Source organism: Dryas octopetala, chromosome 2, assembly GCF_963921425.1.
Source record: "Dryas octopetala chromosome 2, drDryOcto1.1, whole genome shotgun sequence".
NCBI classification, from domain to species: domain Eukaryota; kingdom Viridiplantae; phylum Streptophyta; class Magnoliopsida; order Rosales; family Rosaceae; genus Dryas; species Dryas octopetala.
Window position 1 is genome coordinate 11,208,000 of NC_141367.1, and position 24,598 is coordinate 11,232,597.

At 35.9% G+C, this 24,598-nt stretch overlaps 2 protein-coding genes and 2 pseudogenes across 4 annotated transcripts; all 4 read left to right on the forward strand.

Moving 5' to 3' along the window:
• Positions 1–2,780: 2,780 nt before the first annotated feature.
• On the forward strand, positions 2,781–8,993 carry LOC147293067 (DEAD-box ATP-dependent RNA helicase 16-like; the record flags this gene model as incomplete). Its single annotated transcript, XM_086230997.1, has 14 exons — positions 2,781–2,945; positions 3,048–3,137; positions 3,291–3,419; positions 4,088–4,188; positions 4,373–4,487; positions 5,002–5,133; positions 5,460–5,525; positions 5,669–5,845; positions 6,915–7,010; positions 7,568–7,705; positions 7,813–7,895; positions 8,194–8,231; positions 8,331–8,545; positions 8,712–8,993. Coding segments are annotated over 14 exons (1,632 nt in total), but the record flags the coding sequence as incomplete, so codon positions are not given.
• Positions 8,994–14,499: 5,506 nt separating this feature from the next.
• On the forward strand, positions 14,500–17,582 carry LOC147293068 (putative disease resistance protein RGA1; annotated as a pseudogene). The gene is made up of 2 exons (XR_015120339.1): positions 14,500–15,717; positions 16,702–17,582. The product of XR_015120339.1 is annotated as a putative disease resistance protein RGA1 (transcript).
• LOC147293069 (uncharacterized) lies at positions 17,446–19,572 on the forward strand. The gene has a single exon (XM_086230998.1). It carries the CDS (start codon positions 17,446–17,448, stop codon positions 19,570–19,572), a length of 2,127 nt encoding a protein of 708 aa, XP_086087124.1.
• A 1,610-nt stretch (positions 19,573–21,182) lies between these two features.
• LOC147293070 (uncharacterized) lies at positions 21,183–24,598 on the forward strand (annotated as a pseudogene). The gene is made up of 9 exons (XR_015120341.1): positions 21,183–21,195; positions 21,414–21,471; positions 21,891–21,969; positions 22,354–22,413; positions 22,489–22,591; positions 23,039–23,143; positions 23,246–23,426; positions 23,533–23,714; positions 23,843–24,598. The product of XR_015120341.1 is annotated as an uncharacterized LOC147293070 (transcript).

Genomic DNA, 24,598 nt, shown 5'->3' on the forward strand with positions numbered 1-24,598 from the left:
CCCTTCTACAACATCCATTATATTTTTTTAGATGCTATTTATTAATCAAAATTTTTTAAATGAGAAATATTCATTTTACTACTATTTATATTTCTATCAATTATTTATTAATCCATTATATTTATTAATCACAATTTTAATATTCACAATTTTTTTTTTGGTTACAAAGGGAGGCCAAGGAGAGGCCTAGAGGGGGGAGGTGGGGATCGAAACCTGGTGAGGTGGGGAGCAGCACAACTGCTTGGTCAACTGGCCTACCCCAAGTCCTCTACTTGCAATGAAATTAATCACATATAATTGACAAGTACGTTGTATCTATTTTTAGAAACCGTGATGTAGGTTTGGTATCTTTTCACACCTTAGAAGTTCCATGTGACCCTCATTGACTTCATCAACGTATTCACACACGAAAACATACTATGTGTCATTTATTCCAACATTAAGGCATAAGGACTAAGATTTCAGGAATTTAGTGCTATAAGTTGGTAATGAAGAATTCGTACACATAAGAACTTCACACAAGTAGACAGCCTATATATAATTAGTGAAATTAACTTAATTAATGAGTCAACGCCAGTCTTTGTATTTACCCATCATCTAGCTAATGCATGATGATGGTGAAGAATATCATATATGACATATACATAATGTACATAAGAAACTATATATGGACCATGCATGTTGACAAACAAGTAAAATAGAAAATGACAAAAAAGTCAATAAAACATTTCGAAATTACATTATAGTCAATACAAAATTTCATATCTCATATTAGTTAATGGTATATTTTGAGAAATTATATTTTAGTTAATTGCTCAGCCCACTACCGAATTTCCTTGAAACAGTAATTGCGTTCATTTTACGTTTTTGCCCTTGTTTTCATGTAAACCCTATATCTTTTGACCGTTGGCAGTGCACTTAATTTCTTGTAATGTTATGTCCTCTTTTGCACAATTTGTAATTTGGTTTATTACATTTTAGTCAATGTTGACTATAATAGTATTTTGAAAATGTTTATTGACCTATTTGTAATATTAAAACTTTTTATTGACTTTTTTTTAATTGACCCTTTCTATAGCAAAACCTCTTTCTTTTTAGTATTTATTCTAAAATTTCCCCTTTTTTTAGGGTCAATTACATTTTGCACACTTCAAGTATAGGCCGTTTTTCACTTTGGTACCCGATATTCAAAATGTTTCAATGGGGAATCTAAAGTTTATGAAAATTGCAATGTACCTCTTTCGTTAAGTTTTCTATTAATTTTGACTGTATATAGAAAGTGTGAGATTCATTTATATTGATGTGAATAGTAAATTTACACTACGTGGATAAATAAAATAAGTCAAATAAACAAAAAAGAAATTAGAAAAAGGCAGGTAAATTATTATATATTAAAAAAATTAAAAGATAACATTAAAACTAAATATAAAAAATTATCTCATTCATCCCTACCTCTCCCTCATCTCTTTCGTGCCCAGATTTTTATTTTTTCAATTTTTCAAAATTTTAATTGATTTTTATTTTTTTAAACTATACAAATTTAGCTAGCTTTTATTTGTTTTTTGTTCACGTGGCGTAAATTTATTGTCCACATCAGTATAAATGAATCTCACACATGTTATATGCAGTCAAAATTAACAAAAAAGTTAACTGAAGGGGCACATTGCAATTTTCATAAATTTTAGGTTCCACATTGAAATGTTTTAAACATCGGATAACAAAGTGAAAAATGACATATACTTGAGGGGTGCAAAGTGTAATTGATTCTTTTTATTAATTTTTTTTTTGTAGATGTCGCTATTTTAAAAAGTCAAGTCAATATGAGTGAGGGGTCAACAGATAACGAAGGTACTCGATAGACGCAATATTGAAGTTGATGTACGGGAATACAACTTTTTTGAGTATAACATACCAAAATTGAAAAAGAAAATATAGTTAATGTATATAGTTGTAATTTGCCAATTCTCTTTTATATAACCCTAAATAACTAGATGCTGAAAATAATTGGTGAGGGCAAAATAGGAAAAACAAGCCAACGGTAAAAATTTGTTCAAGCCGTACTCAATTATTGATGCCGAAAGTGGTCAGCAATGGACAACTATCCACATCAACGGTTACCCCTTCCCCCTTTATTTTTCTCTCAATTAAAAAATTGGGGAAACAGTACCACAATTGGGGACTGTCCTCTTCCACAGATCATTCCTTTATGCGATATTCCAAATTTCAACCCAATCAATATCATCATAATCAGCATTATTCTTGTTATTTTTCTCATTCAATTTGTGAGAATATGAGATGGATCTCATTAATGCATCCTACAAATTTAGAGAAAAAACACCAAAAAACAAAAAAAAAAAATATAAGGGAACAATATATAAATTTTATCCCCAAATGTATGATATCTGTAGAACATTTGATCTCTAATTCTTTTTTTTTTTTTTTTCTTTTTTGAGCCTGAAGTGTCAGTATGCCAAATCTTGGGAAACCACTTAATGGACCCAATTTTTTCACACTGCAAAGCAAATACAAAGTTGTAATAAAGTAATTTAAGTAAGCAATAAACACCAAATTGTCCTTACATAATCCCAATTATGATGCCTAGAATTAATGGCATATATATATGACCCTTAATCAATTTAATTAAGAAGGGTGAACCTTTTTAGCTGAAATTCCCTTCCAAGCTGATTTCATGGAAGCAGTGGCTGAGTTGAGTGCAGCCTCAATATACTTCTTGGAAGCCACAGAAGCTGTAATGTTGAAAATTACTTTAATTGATTGTTTTACAGCAAGGTAAGGATGTGGTCGCTAGGGCAAAGACTGGTTCTGGAAAAACATTTGCGTACCTCCTGCCGTTGCTTCAGAAGCTGTTTACTGCTTCAGAATCAAAGAAGAAGCTTGCTCCGAGTGCGATCATTCTTGTCCCTACTCGGGAACTCTCTCAGCAGGTTTACATTTCGTAAAAATTCCCGGTTCGAATTCTATATTCCATTTTTGTATTGCTTGATATGCTTGGTTACTGTATATGAATGTTTATGGCACATATGCAGGTTTATTCAGAGGTTTCGTGGTTGATTGAAGAGTGTAGAGTTCCTTTGAAAGTTGTACAGTTGACAAGCAGCATGCCTGCTCCTGATTGGGTTTGTTCAACACTTCAACTCATTTTTCCAATTCTATGAAATGTACATGTACACAGGCGCACACATGCACATGGAGATTTTGTTATGTATTTTTGGCCAAGTGATTCTAAAACCATTTGGCTAACTTTATCTTATTCACTATTTTGCTTCCAGCGGACAGCTTTGGCGAGCCTACCTGAGATTCTGGTTTCGACTCCAGCTTGCATAAAGAAATGCTTGTCTGATGGTGTTCTTCAATCAACATCCATTGATGATTCATTAGAAATTCTTGTTCTTGATGAGGTGAGGACCCAGTTAATCACACACACCCACACACACAAACATATTTATCAGTTTTAGTTGAGTTTGATGGCAGATTTATTCATTACCTGCAGTTATTATTACTTTTTTTTTTTTTTTTTCACCTTGAAAGACTATTTGCACCTCAATTAATTTTGTAGCTGATACTCTATGCCAGATTGATGTTATTGAGAAATATAGTAAATTTGTTTGTATAAAGTTGTAATTGTAAATTGAAAAGTACATTATGTTGTTGTATCACGGGGTGTTAGAAATCATAGTTGCTTTGAATTTATAATTTCACCACTAATATAATATATGGTTGTTAGGAAATGTACTCTATTATGATGTTCACTTTTTCCCATTGTCAGGTTTTGAAGAATGATTACTTAGTATTATCGCGTTGAGAAATCATTAAAATACTTGAATGATTATTTATTATTATTCCGTTGGAAGATCATTGAACTATATTTTGTTTCAGTCAGATCTTCTGTTGTATTATGTGGTTTTGTAAATCATACATCCTTTGAGTTTATAATTTCACCATTAATGTATGGTTGTTAGGAATTATACTCTATTGTGATATTCATTTCTTTCCCATAGTCAAGTTTTGAAGAATGATTACTTAGTATCATCCCGTTGAGAGATATTTGAACTATATTTTGTTTCAGGCAGATTTTCTGTTGTCATTTGGATGTGAGGCAGATATAAAGGCATTTACACCTCACATTCTTAAACGTTGTCAATGTCTTCTTATGTCTGCCACATCAAGGTTTGTTATTACATAATATATGCACTATTTTTGTTGCTAATTAGGAGTTATGATGTCAAGGGTGATGTATTTTGTGCCACAATATATCTCTTGATGGCTCAAGGATGGCTGTTTTCATTGTTTCACTTTAGGGTTTTACTTTATTCTCTCTTATTGATACCTAGCATCTTATGATACTTGGCAGTGATGATGTTGAGAAACTGAAGAAGCTGAATCTACATAATTCCTACATTTTGAGTTTGCCAGAAGTGGGAGATATCAAGGACGATGTTATCCCAAAAAATGTTCAGCAGTTTTGGGTAAGAATTGTTATGCCCTTAATAGGACATGGCATAACCGCAAAATGGGTTGTTTTGACATCTTTGCCAAACTGTTGTATGATTTATAACACATTTAACGTGACTTTGAAGGGAACCTTTCTGTTAGCCACAATTAATCAGTTGTTTTTTTTTTTTTTTCTATGAAAAAAAACATCAGTTGCCCTTTTTTTTAATAGCATAATTTACTGCCTCATATAGGAAGCATGTAATGCCATGGCCATTTAGCTTTTTCTGGTAAAAAATATTCTGTGTTCCTAAAAACCTATATTTTTTAAGGCAAGTCTGACTTCATTTTAATACTTAGTTCTTCTTTAATTTTATTTATCCCCCCCTCCATTTATGATTTATCTCTCTTTTGGTACCAATGACCTCTTTGGGTTTCCGTGTGTTCTTTAATGTTTCAGGTATCTGGTTTTATTTGTGGCCATCGACTTCTGGTTGAACTGAGATTGTCATATGGCTATCGACTTATGTCTTTCTTTTTATTTTTCAGATATCATGCAGTGCCCATGACAAGTTACTCTACATCCTCTCCCTCTTAAAGTTGGAGTTGGTTCAGAAAAAAGTTCTGATATTTACTAATACAATTGACATGGGATTCAGATTAAAACTATATTTGGAAATGGTATATAGATTTCTTCATCCATGCTGGAAAACTTTTTCTGTTTTTTTGCAGAAATTGATATCTCCCTTGTTCTAGTATTTTATTGCATTGCATCAACTGAAAACAGAGTGAGTAGAGAGAGAAATAGAGAGAGACAATAAGTAGAGAGAGATAGTGTGTGTGTGTGTGTGAGTAGGGAGGGAGAGAGTGAGGGAGAGTGTATGTTTTTGTGTGTCTTCTCTCTCTTTTTTGCCTAACTGGTGAGGGAAGGAGGAGAGAATTGATTTATGCCTCATAGTCATATTTTATTTGTGTATTTATTTCTTTATTGTTATCTATTTTTGCAGTTTGGAATCAGATCTGCTGTTTTAAATGCCGAGTTGCCACAAAATTCTCGCCTGCATATTCTTGAGGTTTGTCTGTATTTTAATATTTTGATATTGCTATCTGTCATGGCTTATATTTATGTTACTGGTTAGAGTTAGTTGCCAGTCTACCATTTTGATAATGATATTTCACAATATTCTCAGTCCTCACCACCTTGGTTTGTCAACAGGAATTCAATGCTGGGCTTTTTGATTATTTGATTGCAACTGATAACAGCAAAATGAAAGAGAATGAAGACATTGGGGAGAGTAGTGTTGAACAAAAAAAGTCTAGAAAGCATGCTAGGCACAAAACCGACTCTGAATTTGGTGTGGTGTGGGGAATTGACTTTAATAATGTACACACGGTATGTCATTACTATTCTTGATGGTATATGGTTTTGCTGGCTATCATTCTTTAAATTCAATTTTGACCGGGGTAGCTTCTTTGATATCATATATTCATCCTAGACGATTTAGTTGAACTAAAAAAAGCAATTTACCCGATGCTTTCCTCAGGTTGAATTAAATTCACTTCTTTGTAATTTCTGGGTTTTACTTTATAAAAAAATATTTCATTTTTTAAAAAAAAATTTCAAGTACAAAATGAGACGTTAGGAAAAAGAAAATCCTAATTTAACAGAAAAGTGGATGGTGGGTGCCACATTGTCACACAGATAAAATTGGGTGGCAAACTGTAATTTTTTTTTTTGGTGGTAAACTTGCACAGCCCCTATATTCTGGGTGGTATTAGTGCAAAAAAGCCTTAATTGATTGACAATCCATCTTTACATATTTTCAAACCTCGATAATTTGGAAGGCTAAAGTGCATTTCAAGGTACAAGTTCTTGCTTAGAAGGATTAATACTTGTGATCAGATTCAAAATCAAGGCTAATGTTTATGTGTCACCCTATCAATGTATGATGTGAAAAAGGGAGGCTGAAAGTTTTGACCATCGTTTTCTTCACTGTTATATTGTCATGCGCTTATGGCACAAGCTGTTTAGGGAAGCAGGCTGAATTGGGTTTTGTCTTTATGTGTTTCATCGTTCATTGAGAAAAGTGTACTCTTGTCGGATAGAAATGGTTTCTGTTTTATGGATTTGTATTTGATTGGCGAAAGTTTGGGTTATTGGGATGGAGAAGAATAGAAGGATCTTTGAGATATGCCTTTTTTTGTTTGTTGACTGAGATAGTCTGTTTTTCTTTAATCATGTTGATTGGGTTGCTGCTTTTTCATGGGCTGATGGTTGTACCTTGAGTTGCTGGTATTTTATTTGGTTGTTTTTGGTGGCCTGCTTGTTCACCTTTAATGTAAATTTGATTGCTTTCATAATAAGTATTTCTCTGTTTCTTGTCTCTCAAATAATACCTTGTGAAATACCATGCTCAGCTAGTATCCCATTAACATTATCTTCGCTTTTATTCCTTTTGCAGGTTATAATTTTTGATATGCCTCAAAGTGCTGAAGGATATGTTCATCGTGTTGGACGTACTGGAAGAGCATATAGTACTGGTGCTTCTATCTCTCTTGTGAGTTTGCTACACGATTAAAAGATTTTTTTTTAAAATCTTTTGTAGGGAATAGCATCCCAGTAGAATGATGATTGGCGTTACTCGATGATAATTACATTGCTCATGTACCCCATCTCCCCTCTTGTTCGTTCCCCCTCTTTTAGCCTAATTTCAAATAGGAATCTATAATATGAGTTTCTCATCCATCCTGCTATGACCTAATGCATCCTCTGTGATGTATTCAAGGTCCATGGCATGCCTTAACATGTAACTGCAACCAGGCTGTTCCACTGAACCCAAAAGGCTTTTTCAGTTACTTTTTTTGGTTGTGCATGTGTCTGATGCAACAATATATGCACTACAAGTGTTTGTGCATATGTGGTTTTCTACATTTGATTCTTTGCTTTTGGGTTTGTGTGCATCCTTATATGTTTTATCTTGCTTAAGACTTGTGTAAGTGTATTGTTTATGCCTCTATAGAAGAAAGAAGGGTTGATAACGATGATTGTGATGATGATCTTATCTTGTGAGTTGTGACACATTTTCATATTCTAATATTTGCTTTTTTCTAAAAGGTTTCTCCAGATGAGATGGAAATATTTGAAGAAATAAAATCCTTTTTGGGGGATGATAAAAAAGATGATTCAAACTTAATTGCTACATTTCCTTTACTGACCCAGAATGCAGTGGAGTCTTTACGATATAGAGCTGAGGTGATTCTTCTGATTCTTTTATCTTTCATGGTTCCCTTCGTATTTTCATTTTGAAGGTGCCATTGGGTCACCTCAAGATCACTGATGCTAAGCAGTGACTTCTACAGGATGTTGCAAAGAGTGTGACAAAAATTGCTGTCAGAGAATCGCGAGCTCAGGATTTGAGAAATGAAATTATCAATTCTGAAAAGTGAGTATCTACTATTTTTGCTTTCTTTATCTATATGAGGTCTTCTGCACCAAATCTCTTGCAAAATTAGGTTTAAGGCATGCTGAAAATAATCGATTTTGCTACATTCTCCTATTTAGTGCCTGTTTTCTATCTTGTTTGGATCACAGAGGCACAGTAGTCAGATCTACTTTGATTGAGTGACAACTACTTGTGTTCTCTACAGTTTTTGGTTTTCCAATGTTTGCTTATTCTACTCTAACATCTTTACCACAACCTTCCGTTTTTGTTTTCTAATGATCTGCTTCTATTTGTTTAGGTTGAAGGCTCATTTTGAAGTTAATCCAAGAGACTTAGGTACCAAATTTATTTGGTTGGATGTATTGAGTCGTATGTTGTAATGTATCACTTCAAGTTACAAGATTTGAACATTATTGATCTATTATTCTTGAGCAGATCTGTTGAAACATGACAAAGTTCTGAGCAAGAAGCCCCCTGCTTCTCACCTGCGTGATGTGCCTGATTATCTGTTGGATGCAAAAACTAAAGAAGCCAGCAAGACTGTTAAGCTTGCTAGAGCTGCAATGGGAAATACCAACCCCGCTTGCCGCAATGGATATAAGAGAAAATTCAAAAAAACTAGGGACCCTCTCAAGACTTTCACTGCCGAGGTACTTAGCTTCTTGTTTGTAGTTAATTTCTTCATGATTTTAAGTCTGTGTCAATTTCACCTGAGAAATGTGCTATGAAGCCTCATCCCTACCACTTGGTGCTCCAAGTGCCAATGGTCAGAGACTGGAATTAGTTGCTAATGGATCTGTAATAATCTGATGCCAGGGACCTAAGAAAGCTCGTGGAAACAAGACGACGGTAGAAGGAAAAGATGGCAATGACAACCATAGACAAAAAAGGAAAAAGACTTAATTTATCTATTATTACATCCATATGTACTGTATCAACAGGGGGTTAGCAACCAACTCCCACAGTTTTGTATAAATTTATAGTGATAATATATGTTTCTTTAAAACAGCTCCTTTATTCAGCTCCCCATCTCCTGTGAACCTGTTTAAATGTAATTATCATTTAAGGCAAAAATCTTTGGAACAAAACAGTGACAAAGAGACAGATAAAAGATCTTAACATGATCCGTGTATGTGGACAGGACCATATAGCATTACTGTGCATTCAGAACATGAATATAAGATATTTATGTTGCTAGACTCTGATCGTGAACACCCTACTTGGACACCCTACTTAATCGATGGTTCAGATTCAACAATCGTACAATATTATTACCTTGAATGTAATGTTCTTGGCAATGAATAAGGGGAATTCACAGCAAATGTTGCAGAATTGAAAGTCCCCATTGGCTGTCCTCTTGGACCAGCTGGGGTTTGAGCTGTGTCTCCCCATTGAAATTGATTTTAATATTTTACCAGTTGATCAGCCATTACCACATAACAAGAATGTATAAAAGGTATATAATTATGATCGATACTTAGAGGAAAAAGTTAAATTAAAGACAGTGCATAGGACAATTCTTGAACAACATAGCATTTCTAGTCAAAGACCAACTCATAGAGCACAAGGAAAAAGACACAACAACAAACAAATATATATATCAGAATCACATCTGAACAAAACTGTACCAAAATTGCAGAAGAAGCTTAATATATTGAGCAATTAAGGAAATTAAAATAGATTACAGATCAAACATGCATATAACCCCAGAAGCATTACTCACTTATAGACTCCTGCATGGCCCTTGATGAGGACTCTGACAAGACTGATGAATGGGAGGGAGTCAATGGCGTCCTCAATGGTTGTGAAGTCTCCAGCTGCAGGGTTCTTGGGCACATGCAGAGTGTAAGAAGGGAAGAGCTTGTTCTTTGCTGCCTTGAAAACAGAGTGTTTGAGGCTCCCAACAAACCTGACCCACTTCATAAATTGTTGTTCTGAGAATTGGGCTCGAGTCATGTTCTTGGTTAAGTGTACTTTTCCAGCTGCTGAATTCCCTTGGTGTGGCATTGTGTTTGGGTTGAATTTAAGAGAAAAAGAAGAATGATGGCATAGAAAATGTGGTGGAAAAATGTAGGCATTTAAAAAAAGAGAATGCGAGTATATAGAAGATAAGAGAGTATGTTATTAGTTTGGAATTCCAAGTGAAACATAGAAAATGACTCTGTGTTTGATTTGGTTTGGTTTATATACAAGTTAGTTGTTTGTTTTAGGTGGAAAAAAGTGATGCTGAATTGGGGGAATCAAAGACAAGAGTGTTGGAGCAAAAAATCACCATGACACGGGGTAAATCTCCATTTGCCATAAAGAGTAGAGACCAAGTCAAGAAGGTGATGTGGTATTTATTATTTTTATTAAATCATAATTATCATATTACAAGTGCAGTTTAATTTGGATTCAAAATTCTTTATTATTATTTCTTAAATAAAACATTATCTTAAAAAATAGAAAAGATAAATCAGGTGTGAAAAAAGGGAGTCAGACGTGAAATAAAATTTTTACGTGTTCCAACTCCCATCCAAAATCACGCAGGATAAGGAAATCCCACGATTTCCTCCAACAACGCCCACAACTCTTAGGGCTAGAAATATGGAGGAAAATCATGGGATTAGTTAGGAAAATCCACTACAAAACCCCATTCAGATCAATGGAGAAAGGTACGTAGAATTGATTTTACACAATTGAGAGTTCTTGTGCTGACTTAGGCATCAGAGGGTTTTTTGCAAGTGCAACCCCATCCGTCTTCTAGGAGGAGGAACTTCGACGAGCCAAATCTGAAAGTCTAGCCATTCAATCTGCTCCACGTCAGACGTTAAAGCTTTATTCTCTTTATTGTTGAGTTTATTTCTCTTTGAGAAGTTTAGGATTCAACAGTTGACGCCATCTGTGGGAAATAATTCCACAATTGAACAAAAGTTGCAAGAACAATGACGGGAGCAAATTCCGGCGAAGACATCGACCTGAACTCGGTTCAAGACCCGGCCACACTTGTGGCCATAATAAAAAAGATGGATGAGAACACCAAAAAAGGGCAAGAAACCGTTCAAGAAGCAATGGCAAAAACATTTGACAAGCACGAGGAGCCCCACCCACAAGCGCAAGGTCGACCAAGGAAGATGACCTCGAAGACCCAAACGGCTAGGACCCCCACCGAGCTCGCCCTCGAGGCGGCAAAAAGCATTTGCAAGTCCCCTTTCACGGACAACATCTTGGAGGCCCAAAATCCCAAGTGTTCTAACGGCCGAAGTTCAAGCTGTTCGAGGGAACAACTGACCTTCTCAAGCACATCTACAATTACCACCAACATCTCATCTTGGAGGCAGACAACAAAACCCTGATGAGCAAAGTTTTTCCCTTGAGTATCGCAGGATCGGCTCTGACTTGGTTTCAACAACTCAAACCAAAATCCATCAGTGAGTTTGCCGAATTGTGCGAAGCATTCATCACACAGTAAATCTGTAATCAGAAACGGAAGAAAGACATCTTTGTACTCTTCAGCACCAAGCAACAGAAACGTGAGAGCTTGAGCGACTACCTAGCTCAATTCGTGGTTGAGATGTCCACCCTCAACAGTTGCGATCAGCACACCGCAGCCATGGCTTTCTGCGAGGGCCTAATCGAGGGAAGCAAGCTACACTAATCTCTAGTTATGAGGCCCCCGAAGAACATGCAAAAAGTGATCACTCGAGCCGACGGATGCATCCGCCTCGAGGAATCGATCTTGAATAGTCCCCGAGTCACCACCATTGACCCATTCACTGACCATAGCCAAGTTTATAATCGGAAACCATGCCGGGGGCAGGAGTCTAGCACAAAAAGCCCTTAATCAAGGATAGTTCTGGCCCTACGTGGCTTGAGACGCAGAGAAGCACAGCGAAAGAACGAAGAGAGACGCCCCTAATTAGACTCGCGAGCTATCAAAATGCCACCACGAGATACTTCAACTAGAAAGTAAGGAGCATGGTGTTTCGAGTTGGAGATTAGGTCCTCTTGAAAGTAGTGCAGACAAAGAAACCAGTCCAAAGAAGCCCAATTCGAAGAAGGGCCAAGAATCCGAAAAGTTCAAGAAGACATGGGATGGGCACTACGAGATCATGGAAGCCCTCGGAAAAGAAGCTTATAGGCTTCGAGAAGTACAAATGGGCAAGTATCTCCCGAGGCCATAGAACGTAATCCACCTGAAGAAATATTAATATTTCTAGAGGTTGGCCATTTTTATTTTTGTGAAAGTTTATCTAGAGTAAATTGCTGGTTCAAGCATGCTATGTCTTTTTTTTCATTTGTAATTAGTAATCAGTAATCAGTAATCTTATACTTTAAGGTTCACATTTGTTTTTTTTTTTTTTTGTTTTTTGTTTTTTTTCAATTTGGGTTGTAATTGAATATTTGAACATTTCTATCATGAAGAGAAGAATAATGCATGCTTGCCGATGCCAATTTTTTGCCAATAGCTCACTTTGAATGCAGGGTTATGTTTCATTGTAACATCAACATGTGGAGTTTAAGAATATTAGGATTCTAGGCTTCTATATGAACATGCCATCAATGTGTTATATAATTGCTTATTATGATAATAGAAGGCTTGAAGCAGGTTCTGGTTGACATGACAATTGTAGGTATGTTCTAAGGCTATAATTTTAACTCGTTTTAAATCAAGATAATGGTTAAAAAAAGAAAAAAAGAAAGAAAAGAAAGCAATGTACAGTTTTTGAATGACTTGCACTTGATTATTTTCCTTAGCTCCCTGTGCCTTTTGCTTGAATTTTCCTTTCTCGATCATTCTCCTGTACTTCAAGATTTACTTCTTGGTGATTATTTTGATTCTTATATTGATGATCAATCCTACATTTTTACCAGGATATGAGAATTAGATATTATTAGAAATATAAGCAAGCCGGAAGAGATCATATTCTTTTTGACCTGTTGGTATGGAGAAGGCATTGCTGTTATTAGACTGGAGATCGAATCTTTTGAGCTTTGCTGTCACTTAGAATTTTAGAAAATACTCACATTATGAAAGCTTACTTTTCAGGAAAGAGAAGAGCTTTGATACCAACTTCAATATTTTATTTTTTTCGTAAAATTTTCCTTTGGGTTTGGTTTTTGGGATTTTTTAATTTTAGTGTTTCTAAAAATTTTATGGCCTTTTGTTTTCGTTCGGATTTTCAGAAAGTTATGTAACATTGGGAACACCGAAATCCCTTTCTCTGTCAGCCTCCTTCTGATTGGGGAACACCAAAAAAGTCTTTTCTGATTTGGGTAGTGGAGTTCTGTTTTTTTTTTTGGCCAATGGGTAGTGGAGTTCTTTGTCATTGGAAAAAGCAATATTTCTTTATTCATTTGGTTTCTCTATTTTCCAGGAAATTGAAAGGGATTGTGAATGTATAGGTGAAGTACTTACATAGAGAACAACCAGTTTTTTTTTTTGACCAATTGAACAACCAGCTTCTTTAGTCATGAGTAAAACTTTCATTCTATTAATTACAAATTAATTTAATGTCTATTCTTGCAAAAAATAAAAATGTGTCCAGAACTTAGAATCCTAATGTCTTACTCACAAATTCACAATGAATAAATGCTTTTACAGTCTTAACAGAGGCTCATGGGATTGGATATATTTTGGTTGGTTGGTTGGTTGGTTGGTTGGTTGGTGGGTGGGTGGGTGGGTTGGTGGGTGGGTGGGTGGGTGGGTGCGTGGGACATAGAAAGGGTATGGTTTCACTTTTATTTGTTTTATTTTTCTTTTGATCGTTCATAAAATTCATTTCTTAGTATGTTTTTCCTTATTAAATCTGAAATATAATTTTTTTTGTTCTTTTTGCTGATTTTTGTATATGTAATTATGTACTCATTACATCAGCAGCTTCTATATGTAATCAATCTATTAAAGTGTTTTTTTTTTTTTTTTTACAAAATTTGTTCTTTTGTTTATGGGTTATGTAGCACTTTGATATTGTTGGATTTGATCATAATATTTTTAATCTATTCCTGATTTCATGATGTTTGTGGAATGTATTTAGGAGTTATATATGTTATGATGAAATGGATATCCATATTATTTTACCAACAAAATTAATGAAAATCCATTTGCCCAAATAATAAATTAATGCAGAAATTTATTTTTAACTATTTCAAATTAATTAATTTTTTTAAAATGGTTTATTGTATGGGACGGATTGTTGCATCAATTGATTGTAGCAATCACATGTGGGCTGCAACAATAATGCAGAATCCATCAGCTCTTATAACCAATAATTCTGGTAGTGAGTGTATATATTGACCTCCGGTTGAAGGAACACCACTGATCAAAATCAAATGGTTAAATTTGACAACCTTAACATATAAGCAGTCTCTTGCAATTAAAATCCAAGCAAGTTTAACAGAGCTATCAAGTTTGTGCACGTGGATGGGACCCAAAATGTGGAAAACGCGTAACCTTTCTACAAAGCCAGACTATATGATTAAAGCCAGAAAGCAAAAGTAATAAATGATGGACCAACCAATATGAATGGATTCAAAGTTGTACAGCTGAAACATTAATAAGATGCTCCAAATTAAAGTGTATATAGTAAGTCCCTCAATTATTTCTTGATCCATCATCTACTCTGCATTTTCTGCTCTAACATATCTCTCTGCTCTTTGTGTCTTCTTGAGTATGGAAGGAAAGATGTTAGAAACTGTGTTTACTTTTTCTGTGGAGGGAATACTGAAGAAGGTGGGTGCAGTTGCTGCTCAAGAACTCAGTCTTGCATGGGGATTCAAAGCAGAATTAACGAAACTCACTGAATCAGTATCCAGCATTCAAGGTTTCTTAGCTGATGTTGCCCACCAGCCACAAGGTCGTCCCAAGGCTGTGGAAAACTGGGTCAAGAAACTTAAAGACGTAGCTGATGAAGCAGACTATGTCTTGGACCAAATCGACTATGAATTTCTCCGCCGTAAAGTGGAGTTGCAAAACCATATGAAGAGAAAGGTACTCAACTTCTTCTCTCTCTCTAATCCCATTTTATTTCGTCAGCAAATGGCACATAAAATTCAGAAAATCAACGCATCTTTTGCGGCTCTGGAGAGGAAGGCATCTTCTGTTGGACTAGTTTGCCTAGTTTTAAATTATCAAGCCAAGGACGAGGAGAGGAGAGAGAAACCAACTCATGGAATTAGAGAGGATAGAGAAACCAACTCATCCATTGAAAGCATGGTAGGAAGGGAGGAGGTTGTGTCAAACATAATTGCAACCTTGACCAACTCCAACAATCAAGAAAATCTTTCGGTTATGGCCATTGTGGGAATTGGTGGCCTAGGAAAAACAACTTTGGCTAAGTCAATCTACAATGACCCTGACGTGGATAATTATTTTGATAAAAAGATATGGGTGTGTGTATCTGACCCTTTTCATGTCAATTCCATTTTAATCCGGATGTTAGAATCTCTCGACCCGACAAAACCAGCAGTAAGAGTAACTCAGGAAGCATTGATCACAACCCTCAAAAAAGAGTTGACGGAGAAAAAATATCTCCTCATACTCGATGACGTTTGGAATGAAGATGAGGATAAATGGAACACTCTGATCAAGAGTTGTTTGTCAACTCTCAATGCTGCTCGGGGAAGCACCATCATTGTCACCACCCGCAGTGCCAAAGTTGCAACATTGACGGAAACGCTTCCTAGAAGTAGGTGTGATTTAAGCAAGCTATCTGAAGATCAATGTTGGTCTATAATAAAGGGTAGAGCGTTTCCAGATGGTAGTGCTCCAATAGACCCAGATCTAGAGAGAATTGGACGTGAGATTGCTGAAAAGTGTGGAGGTGTACCGTTGGTGGCAAAGGTATGTATATACTATCATATTATATATTTGAAGTTAATTTACACTTTTTATTATTATTATTATTATTATTATTATTATTATTTGTTATTAATAAATTAAGCTGCAATCCACAAGTTACTTGAAATACTTTTTTTTTCTCTTATTTCTTTAATTTATTCTCGTTGTTTTAAGCCATGCATGATTGTATACAAGTTGTTTAATAAACACCCGTATAACTCTAATTAACAAAGATTGTACAAGAAAAGAAAATTAGGGCAGAAGTTTCTTTTTATTTTTTTTGGTCAAAGAAGAAATTTATTATATCAGCCTAAAAGTTGATTCCTCAGTTACATACACCAGTATGACTCTAATACTACTGATTATCACTAAGCCATGCATGCATGACTACAAGTTGCTTCATAATAATTATTTTTCAAACACCAGTATGACTAACAACGTTTGAAAAAACAAATCCCTAATGGAAAAAATGGAGATCACTATTGCACTTAGCATTGATCCAAAAGAATGTTGGAATATAGTGAACATTGCATATTAAAATACTATTTTTGCTTTGTTACTATTGCTAATGTTTAGAATGGCTAGTACGAGGGACAAATTATGAGAGACTGTTTTATAAGAACCCTTAGAGTTAATTCAATAACACATATTTAACCTTACCTCTATACCCATTTAATTACCCAATAATCTGTTTTAAATTAAATTATAAAAAAAAAATTTTAAAAACCCTCACCAAAACATTTTATTCCTCATCCCGTTTTTGGCCACATTCGCTGACGAGTTTACCCCATTTCCTCTTAGGATGTAGAATGTGGCTTGTGGAGATTCTGAAGGTTAAAACCTAACATAAAGCCAACAAACTAAATGTCATTTGATTAATCTAAGGGGTCTTATAAATTTGTGCCTCACAGTCCTCATAGTAGCTGGACTCTTGCTAATGTTAACCTATTCATTATTGAGTATAATTTCTCACTTATGTACCAACAGGTTTTGGGAAGCTTGTTGCGTTCTAAAACTTCAACAAATGAATGGTTGTTGATTAAAGAAAGTAGAATATGGGATTTACAAGAAGATCAAGAGAAGAGAGTCATGTCCGTTTTGAAGTTGAGTTTTGATAATCTAAAATCAGCATCTTTGAAACAGTGTTTTGCATATTGCTCAATGTTCATGAAAGATTTTGCAATGGAAAGAGAGAACTTGATCCAACTTTGGATGGCTCAAGGATTACTCCACCCTGACAAAAGTAATCTAAAGATGGAGGATATTGGCAATGGATATTTTCATATTTTATTGGAAAACTCTTTATTTCAAGATGCTACGAAAGATGAGTTTGGCAGTATTAACAGTTGCAAGATGCACGATCTTGTGCACGATCTTGCTGAAGAAGTATTCAAATCTGAGAGCATGACGCCAGACATCAAGAAGAATGATAATGATGATACACTTGGGATTCGACATGTTGCACGGATTTCTACTCCAATACTAGAAAAAATGCAAAACACAAGTGTTAGAAGATTGCGCTCATTGTTTTTGAATGATGACAATATCCCTAATAGCATCTTTCCAAGATTTAGAGCTTTGCGCTTCTTAAAGTTATATAAGGTGGATATGGAGGTGTTGCCAATTTCAATTGGTGAACTGAGACACTTGAGGTACCTGGATGTTTCCGGAACAGGAATCAAAGCTCTCCACAAATCAATTGGTCAACTCTATAATCTACAGACATTAAGAATGCATGATAATAAGTTTCTTAGGAAGCTTCCGAAGGAATTGGAAAATTTGATCAACTTGAGACATCTTTATTTTGATATGCATGTCGAAGTTCCATTTAGGATGAGGCGATTGACTCATCTGCAAACATTACGTTACTATACTCTGGGTGGGGAAACGAGTCCTGGAGTTGAGGAGCTGGGTGAATTAAACCATTTGAAAGGTGAATTAAGAATTAACAATTTGCAACTTGTGAGAGATGGAGAAGAAGCAAAGAAAGCAAATTTAGTGGGGAAAGCAAACATACGCAAGTTAACATTTGAATGGAAGTGGGGCAGGGAAAGCAGCAACAATGATGAGGCTGTATTAGATGGCCTCCAACCGCACTGTAATTTGGAAAGCTTAATAATTGACAACTTCATGGGTGCTAAATTTGCATCATGGATGATGAGTGGGCTGCCACTCAATTTGAAAAAGATTTCCTTAAGTTATTGCAGGGAATGTGAAGAAATCCCAATGCTTGGTCATTTGCCAAATCTTATACATGTTGACATTAGCAATTTGCGTAAGCTAAAATGCCTGGGAGTTGAGTTTTATGGGTATAACAGTGTTTCCGGTACAACTAGTACGACAAGGAATGAGACAAGGGCTTTGTTTCCAGCATTGAAAACCTTAAAAATTTTTGGGTGCGGGATGCTAAGTGAATGGATGGAAGCACCAAAAAAAGTAATTGTGTTTCCTTGTCTTGAGGAGTTATGTATCTATTTTTGTGGCCAATTGAGAAATGCACCCAGCAGTCGACATTTTCCATCTCTCCAGAAGTTGACAATAGCTGGTATTGACAGCGCCATGCCACTAGAAAATATTATAAGCAGTCAACTAACCACTCTCACTTCTTTGGATATACAAAATGTAAGGAAGCTGATGCATTTACCCGATGGGCTGAACACACTCCCTCTTGAGATGTTGACTATATCAGGCTGCCATAGTCTAGAGTTCATTCCAATTACACAGGGCATCACATCTCTCCTCCAATTTAAGATTGTGAATTGTGAGAAACTATCAAGCCTCCCAAGTGGGTTACAACACTGTACCTCTCTTCAGACATTGGATATATACGGGTGCGCACTGACATCCATTCCCATAACACAAGGCCTTGTATCTCTCCGCAGATGTATTATTGAGGGATGTCCTCAGTTGTCGAGCCTACCAAAGGGGTTGGAATACTGCACCTCTCTTCAATACTTGACAATAAGTGGAATTCCCAATCTCACATCCATTCCATTTTCAGACGTCCTCCCATACCTCCGTTATTTGGAAATTGAAGATTGTGATGAATTGTCAAGCCTACCGAGTGGGCTTGAATACCATGCCCCCGTCCTTGAGGATTTGAGCATATTAAATTGCCCTAAGCTAATTTCATGGATTTCAAATCAGAGCCTGACATCCCTTCGTTCACTTAAGAGGTTGTCGATACGCGGTTTCCTGACTCCAGAGAGTATTCCCAATTTAGATAACCTCACATCCCTTCGTGTGTTGGAGATTGTAAATTGTGATGGGTTGACAAGTCTGCCGAGTGGGCTACCATCCTGCACATCTCTTGAGACGTTGTCAATCGAGTATTGCGGCAATTTGATATCTGCGGTAGAAGACGTATCCAGGTTGCAATCTCTTTCAAAACTCACTATACTGAGTTGTGGGAAATTACAATATTTGCCATTGGGCCTACATTGTCTCGCTCGTTTGGAAGTTATGGACATTGGAATGTTCTGGGGGGAGCTGGATTCTTTCCCCAATTTTGAGGTTATACCACAACTAAAACAATTAACGTTGCGGGGGTGGCCTAAGCTCAAGTCTCTGCCCCAACAAATTCAACACTTCACTTCTCTAACATCTTTGTCGATACAATCTTTTCACGGAGTGGAGGCTTTTCCAGACTGGTTGGGTAGACTTACATCTCTTACCCATCTGAGTATTGAGAATTGTGAGAATCTGATGTATCTACCTAAAGCCAAAGCTATGAAACGCCTCACCAAGTTAGAAGAGCTAGTGATTCAGCATTGTCCCCGTCTCAAGGAAAGATGCACCAAGGGGAGTGGCCCAGAATGGCACAAGATTTCTCACATACCAAATGTCTTCAGCCCTTGAAGACTGATTGAAACCATGCGACGACTCAGCAAACTACCACAATTAGACATTTTCCAAGATGCGCCAGTTTCATCCTAATTGCTTCAAGTTTCACAAAGTATGCTTTCCTAATTGCTTTGTACTCTGCTCTATCTTTTCCACGTCTATGTATTTCCTAGCTTGTTTTCTGAATGGCATCTGTTATTATTTTGCCATAATTTGTGGGTTTTCAGGAGACTCTTATTAGTCAACTGGAAAGAGCAAGTGATGTGCAATAGGTGCAAACTTAGTCCAGGTACTTCAGGCCCTTATCATTTAATATATATATATACTCTTTCCAGGACATGTTGCGTTGCTTTTTGTATATTATATACATATACTTGTTTGTTTTGTTCTCAACCTAGCCTCTCAGTTTGGATATTATGTTCCTTTTTATAGGGAATCAGAATGACAATGAAACGGAAAAATAACAATCAATAAACCTACTATATTTGTATCATGAATGAATTTTCGAATTGTATTTACAGAGATTTGAATTGTCAGATTAGCATAGTTGGTTGACACATCTTAGTGGTAGATCGACTCTGCAAGGAATAGTGAAAGTCCTTTTGTTTATAATATTCCTTTTGTTTTAGTAAGAATTATTTTGGATATACTTTCAGTGATCAAGTTGATGTTAACATCTGTTCATGCATAATAGGCTTCAAGCTGAATCTTGTACAAGTTTATAATACATACCAGATTTGGTATGGTCCTTCATGAGTTTGGTTCTCATGGGAACTTTTTAACTTTTTGGGTCAGGTTTCAATTAGCATTTCCAATTAAGTAAAGGGGATATTCTAAATATTCTATTAGATGGGATAAGAAAGAGAGGGATGCATCATACATAATATTTTATCTTCCGGGCTAGATTCTTGCAGATCATTTTATTTCATTGATTGTATACCTGTTGTTTGAAGAAACTGAGTTGTTTACGACATAAGCTCCACAGTTAATTTGACAACTTGGTGATACTCTTTTGCAGTTTTGGGGGGCTAGTGTCCATTGCAAGTATACATTTAATTTATTGGAGGATCCTGTCAGGGAACCTATCATCTGTTGAAGAACTGCATTTGTAAATGTGAGAATCTGAAGTATCTATCTACATTGCAGATGATATCCAACACCACCAATATAAACTTCTGACGATTTTTTATTTCTGCCTTCTAAAGGAAAGATGCACCAAGGAGAGCCGCCGGAGTGGCCCAAGATTCCTCATATTCCAGAATCAAGTGCAAGTTTCTTTCTCAAATCAATAATTTGTGATTTGTTCTCTTTCTCCTCTCTCCCACTTTCATTTACTTACTTCACTACTTATTGGTTTGTTATGCTGTTTGTGTCGTTTTGTTTTCTTTTTAAATTACTAGTACTTTTCGTCATTGGAAGTTCCTTCTCTCCTACAACAAAAAGGAAGAAGAAAGAAAAAAAAAAAAAAAAAAAGACTGCAGTTTTAACACTTAAGTTTTGGTGTCATTGCATTAACATCTATGCTTTTTTTGTTTCAGGTTTTAATAATCCTCTCCTTTCCAAGCAAGGAGCATACTGGAATAAGCACACTTATGTTCAACTTTTGGGTTGAGTGACTTCAACAAATATGAGCATCAAGTAATGGAATCTTTTTCTTCTTAAATCTCCCTGGTGTTTTGGGTGTTTCTAGCCCCCTATATCTTCGCATAGTAGGTTTAAATTAGTTTTGTTAATGCTTTGTACTCTTCTCTTGCCTTTGCTCTATCTTTCACTTGTCTATGTTCTTCCTAGGTTCTTTTTTTTTTTTTTTATCCAAATGGCATCTATTATTATTTTGTCATAATTTTCGATTTCAGCAGGCTCTTACTCAATTGGAAGAACAAGTGCTGTGCAATAAGTGCAAACTTAGTCTTGGTACTTGAGTTCCCTTTGCCCTGCATCACACTGCATTTTTGGCTATTTGGTGACGTGATCATGAGAATTACCCTAATAATATATTGCATTTCCATATAATCATAAGAACTGATCAGTTACTGGCATCTTTTGTTCCAGTTATTCTTAAAAATCATTTTCCTTATATACTTGACTTGTATGTATTCAAAGATTTAGCTTGAGTGCTTATCATTTGAGATTTTTTTTTTTCAATATATGTTGTGTTGAATTTGTTAAATGATATTCATATGTTTGTGTCTTTCTCAAGCTAGCTAGCCTCTTATTTTGATATCATGTTCCTTTCTGAATTAAGTTCTTGCATAATGCTTAGAATTATATTCGTTATTACAATGCATATAAATACGTTCTAAGCCATGTTGGACATGTTTGTTATGGCACAGATACCCTGTTGTTACAAGGAAATGCTTCTTGGTATGCGTGGGTTCTTTATCACACTTCTTGGTTGACCACTTGTTTAAGGTAATTTTTACTCTATATGGAAATTATTTTTATCTGTTAATTCAGTATTTCTATTTTTTTTTTTTTTTTTGGTTGGGTGAGCTGTGGTAGGAGAGGAGAAAGGGAGAGAGGGAGAAGGATAGAGAGAGAGAGAGAGAGAGAGAGAGAGAGAGAGAGAGAGAGAGAGAGAGAGAGAGAGAGAGAGAGAGAGCAAGGACTTAATTAATTACACTGTAAGGGCACAAGAGCTGTGTGTAAAGTTGAATAGAACAAAGATGGTGAAATGACAGAGAAGGAAATTAAGGAATGCAATCAGCAGTCTCTGTTGCACCATGTGATTGATGCAAACATGCAGCATTTTAAACCTACAATTGGCTTAAACTATTATGTTGGAATGATTTGTAGGTTTTCAAGAGCCTATAACTCGAAAGGAAGAACTGGTGTGCAATACATAGTGCACTGCAGGTACTTGGTTAATTACTTGGATGACCTGTTCCTTGAATTATGCCTATCCGGACTAACTGATCCTTCTCATTTCAGAATGGGATTAAGATTTAATGAGGCCCACTTTCTGGTCAAGCCCAATGTTGACCATAAATTATCTCAGGGACATGATTTCTTCTCAAATATTGGGCACTCGATTGTAAGGCTCTCAATATTTAGTTCCCTAGATGTGACTCTCTAACAGCCCTTCTGAGTATACCTGCTCAAACAATATATCTTTCGTTTTCTTCAAGTGAGTGTTAGTATCACAAGGTATAAGAATGTCATCAGTCAAACTCTATAATCGTATCATAAATATTTGATGACCAAATAATGTTTAGTCTCAAAAATCTCAAACGAATTCTAAAGATAAACATATAAGAAATTTCTCACACACGAGATATCGGTATACATATATCTCCAATCATCGTTAATAGGGCTCTAAGTCTTATGCAAATGACTTATAAATTGTGAATTGTGTCATGCATGTTATTATCTAAGTGTAAATGAATTACCATGTTATTATCTAAGTGTAAATTCTGACATGAATGGATGAATGAATGAATGAGCAGTACTAATTACTACCATGTTATTGTTCAAATTTCAGGGTTTTGTCATCTCAGACTTTCAGGGTATTGACAAAATTACCTATCCACCCCATTCGGATTACCCGAATTCAGTTCTTGCTGGTCTTCTAGCTGGCATTGAAATGGTTAGTTGTATACAAATCAAATATGAATGCTAATACAAGTAGAAAAACTCTAATTCTGATTTTTAAACTATGCAATTCTAATAACTTGTGTTAATTTTTCAGGTCATGGTTCCCTTCAATCATACTGAGTTCATTGGCACTGTGACCAACCTTGTCAATAACAAGCGTATCCCCATGAGCCGTATAGATGATGCAGTTAGGAGAATTTTGAGTCAAGTTCATGATGGGTCTGTTTGAGAAACCCTTGGCTGATCAGAGCTTTGCTAACAAGCTTGGAAGCCAGGTTTTGATCTCTTATACTAAACCTTCTAAAATAATTAATGTACCTGATGAATGATGATAAAGTAGTCATGAATGCTTATGTTATGTTATATGATTATTAATTGCAGGCTCATAGAGATATGGCAAGGGAAGCAGTGATGAAGTCACTTGTCCTTTTGAAGAATGGAGAAAATATGCCACTCCCTAAAAAGGCCAAGAAGATCCTAGTTTCTAGCTGACAATTTGGGCTATCAATGTGGTGGGTGGACTCTCACTTGGCAAGGACTTAGTGGCAACAACCTCACTGCTGGTATATTTTATCTGCTTTTTTGTGTTAAGTGTATATTCGACACCAGGAATGTTAAGCCTTGCAATACAATATACAATGTCATAGTCGATCTGCTTAATTAATTTCGACCATAATTCATCTGTGTACAGGAACCACAATCGTAAGTGCCATCAAAGCTGCAATTGATCCCAGCACAGAAGTTATCTTCAGTGAAAACCCTAATGCTGATTTTGTGAAGTCAATCAAGTTCGACTATGCCATTGTTTCTGTTGGAGAGCACCCCTACGCCGAGACAAACGAGGATAGTTTGAATTTGACAATTGCAGACCCGGGTCCAAACACTATCACCAACGTCTGTGGCGGGGCCAAATGCATTGTTATTATTGTCTCCGGCCGCCCGGTTGTGATTGTGCCCTACGTTTCTTCAATTGATGCTCTTGTGGCTGCATGGCTGCCTGGAACTGAAGGGCAAGGAATTGCTGATGTTCTTTTTGGTGATTATGGATTCACTGGATTGCTTCCAAGGTCTTGGTTCAAGACAGTTTATCAGCTCCCTATGAATGTTGGTGATGCACATTATGATCCCCTCTTCCCCTTTGGTTTTGGACTTACAACTCAGCCTGCTAATCAGTCAAGTTAGGCATTGGCTTCAAACAATCAATAATTAGTACTGTTTAGGCATGCATTGTCACTTTTTCTTGTACTCTTTGATTAGTAATTCGATCAAAACCCAAACTTTTTTTTCCCAACCTGCATGATATGCTCACATTGGATTTCCACATTGTTATTCTTTTTAATGCAATGATGTCGTGTGCTTTAGCAAACGATTTTCATTGAATGGAAGAACAAGAGATCACAATCAGAGAGAAAATGTGACAGTAATCAAAAATTAAACATTACACCAA

Coding starts and splice junctions, on each gene's coding strand:
- LOC147293069 (XM_086230998.1), top strand. CDS start 17,446: ATGCATGATAATAAGTTTCTTAGGAAGCTTCCGAAGGAATTGGAAAAT.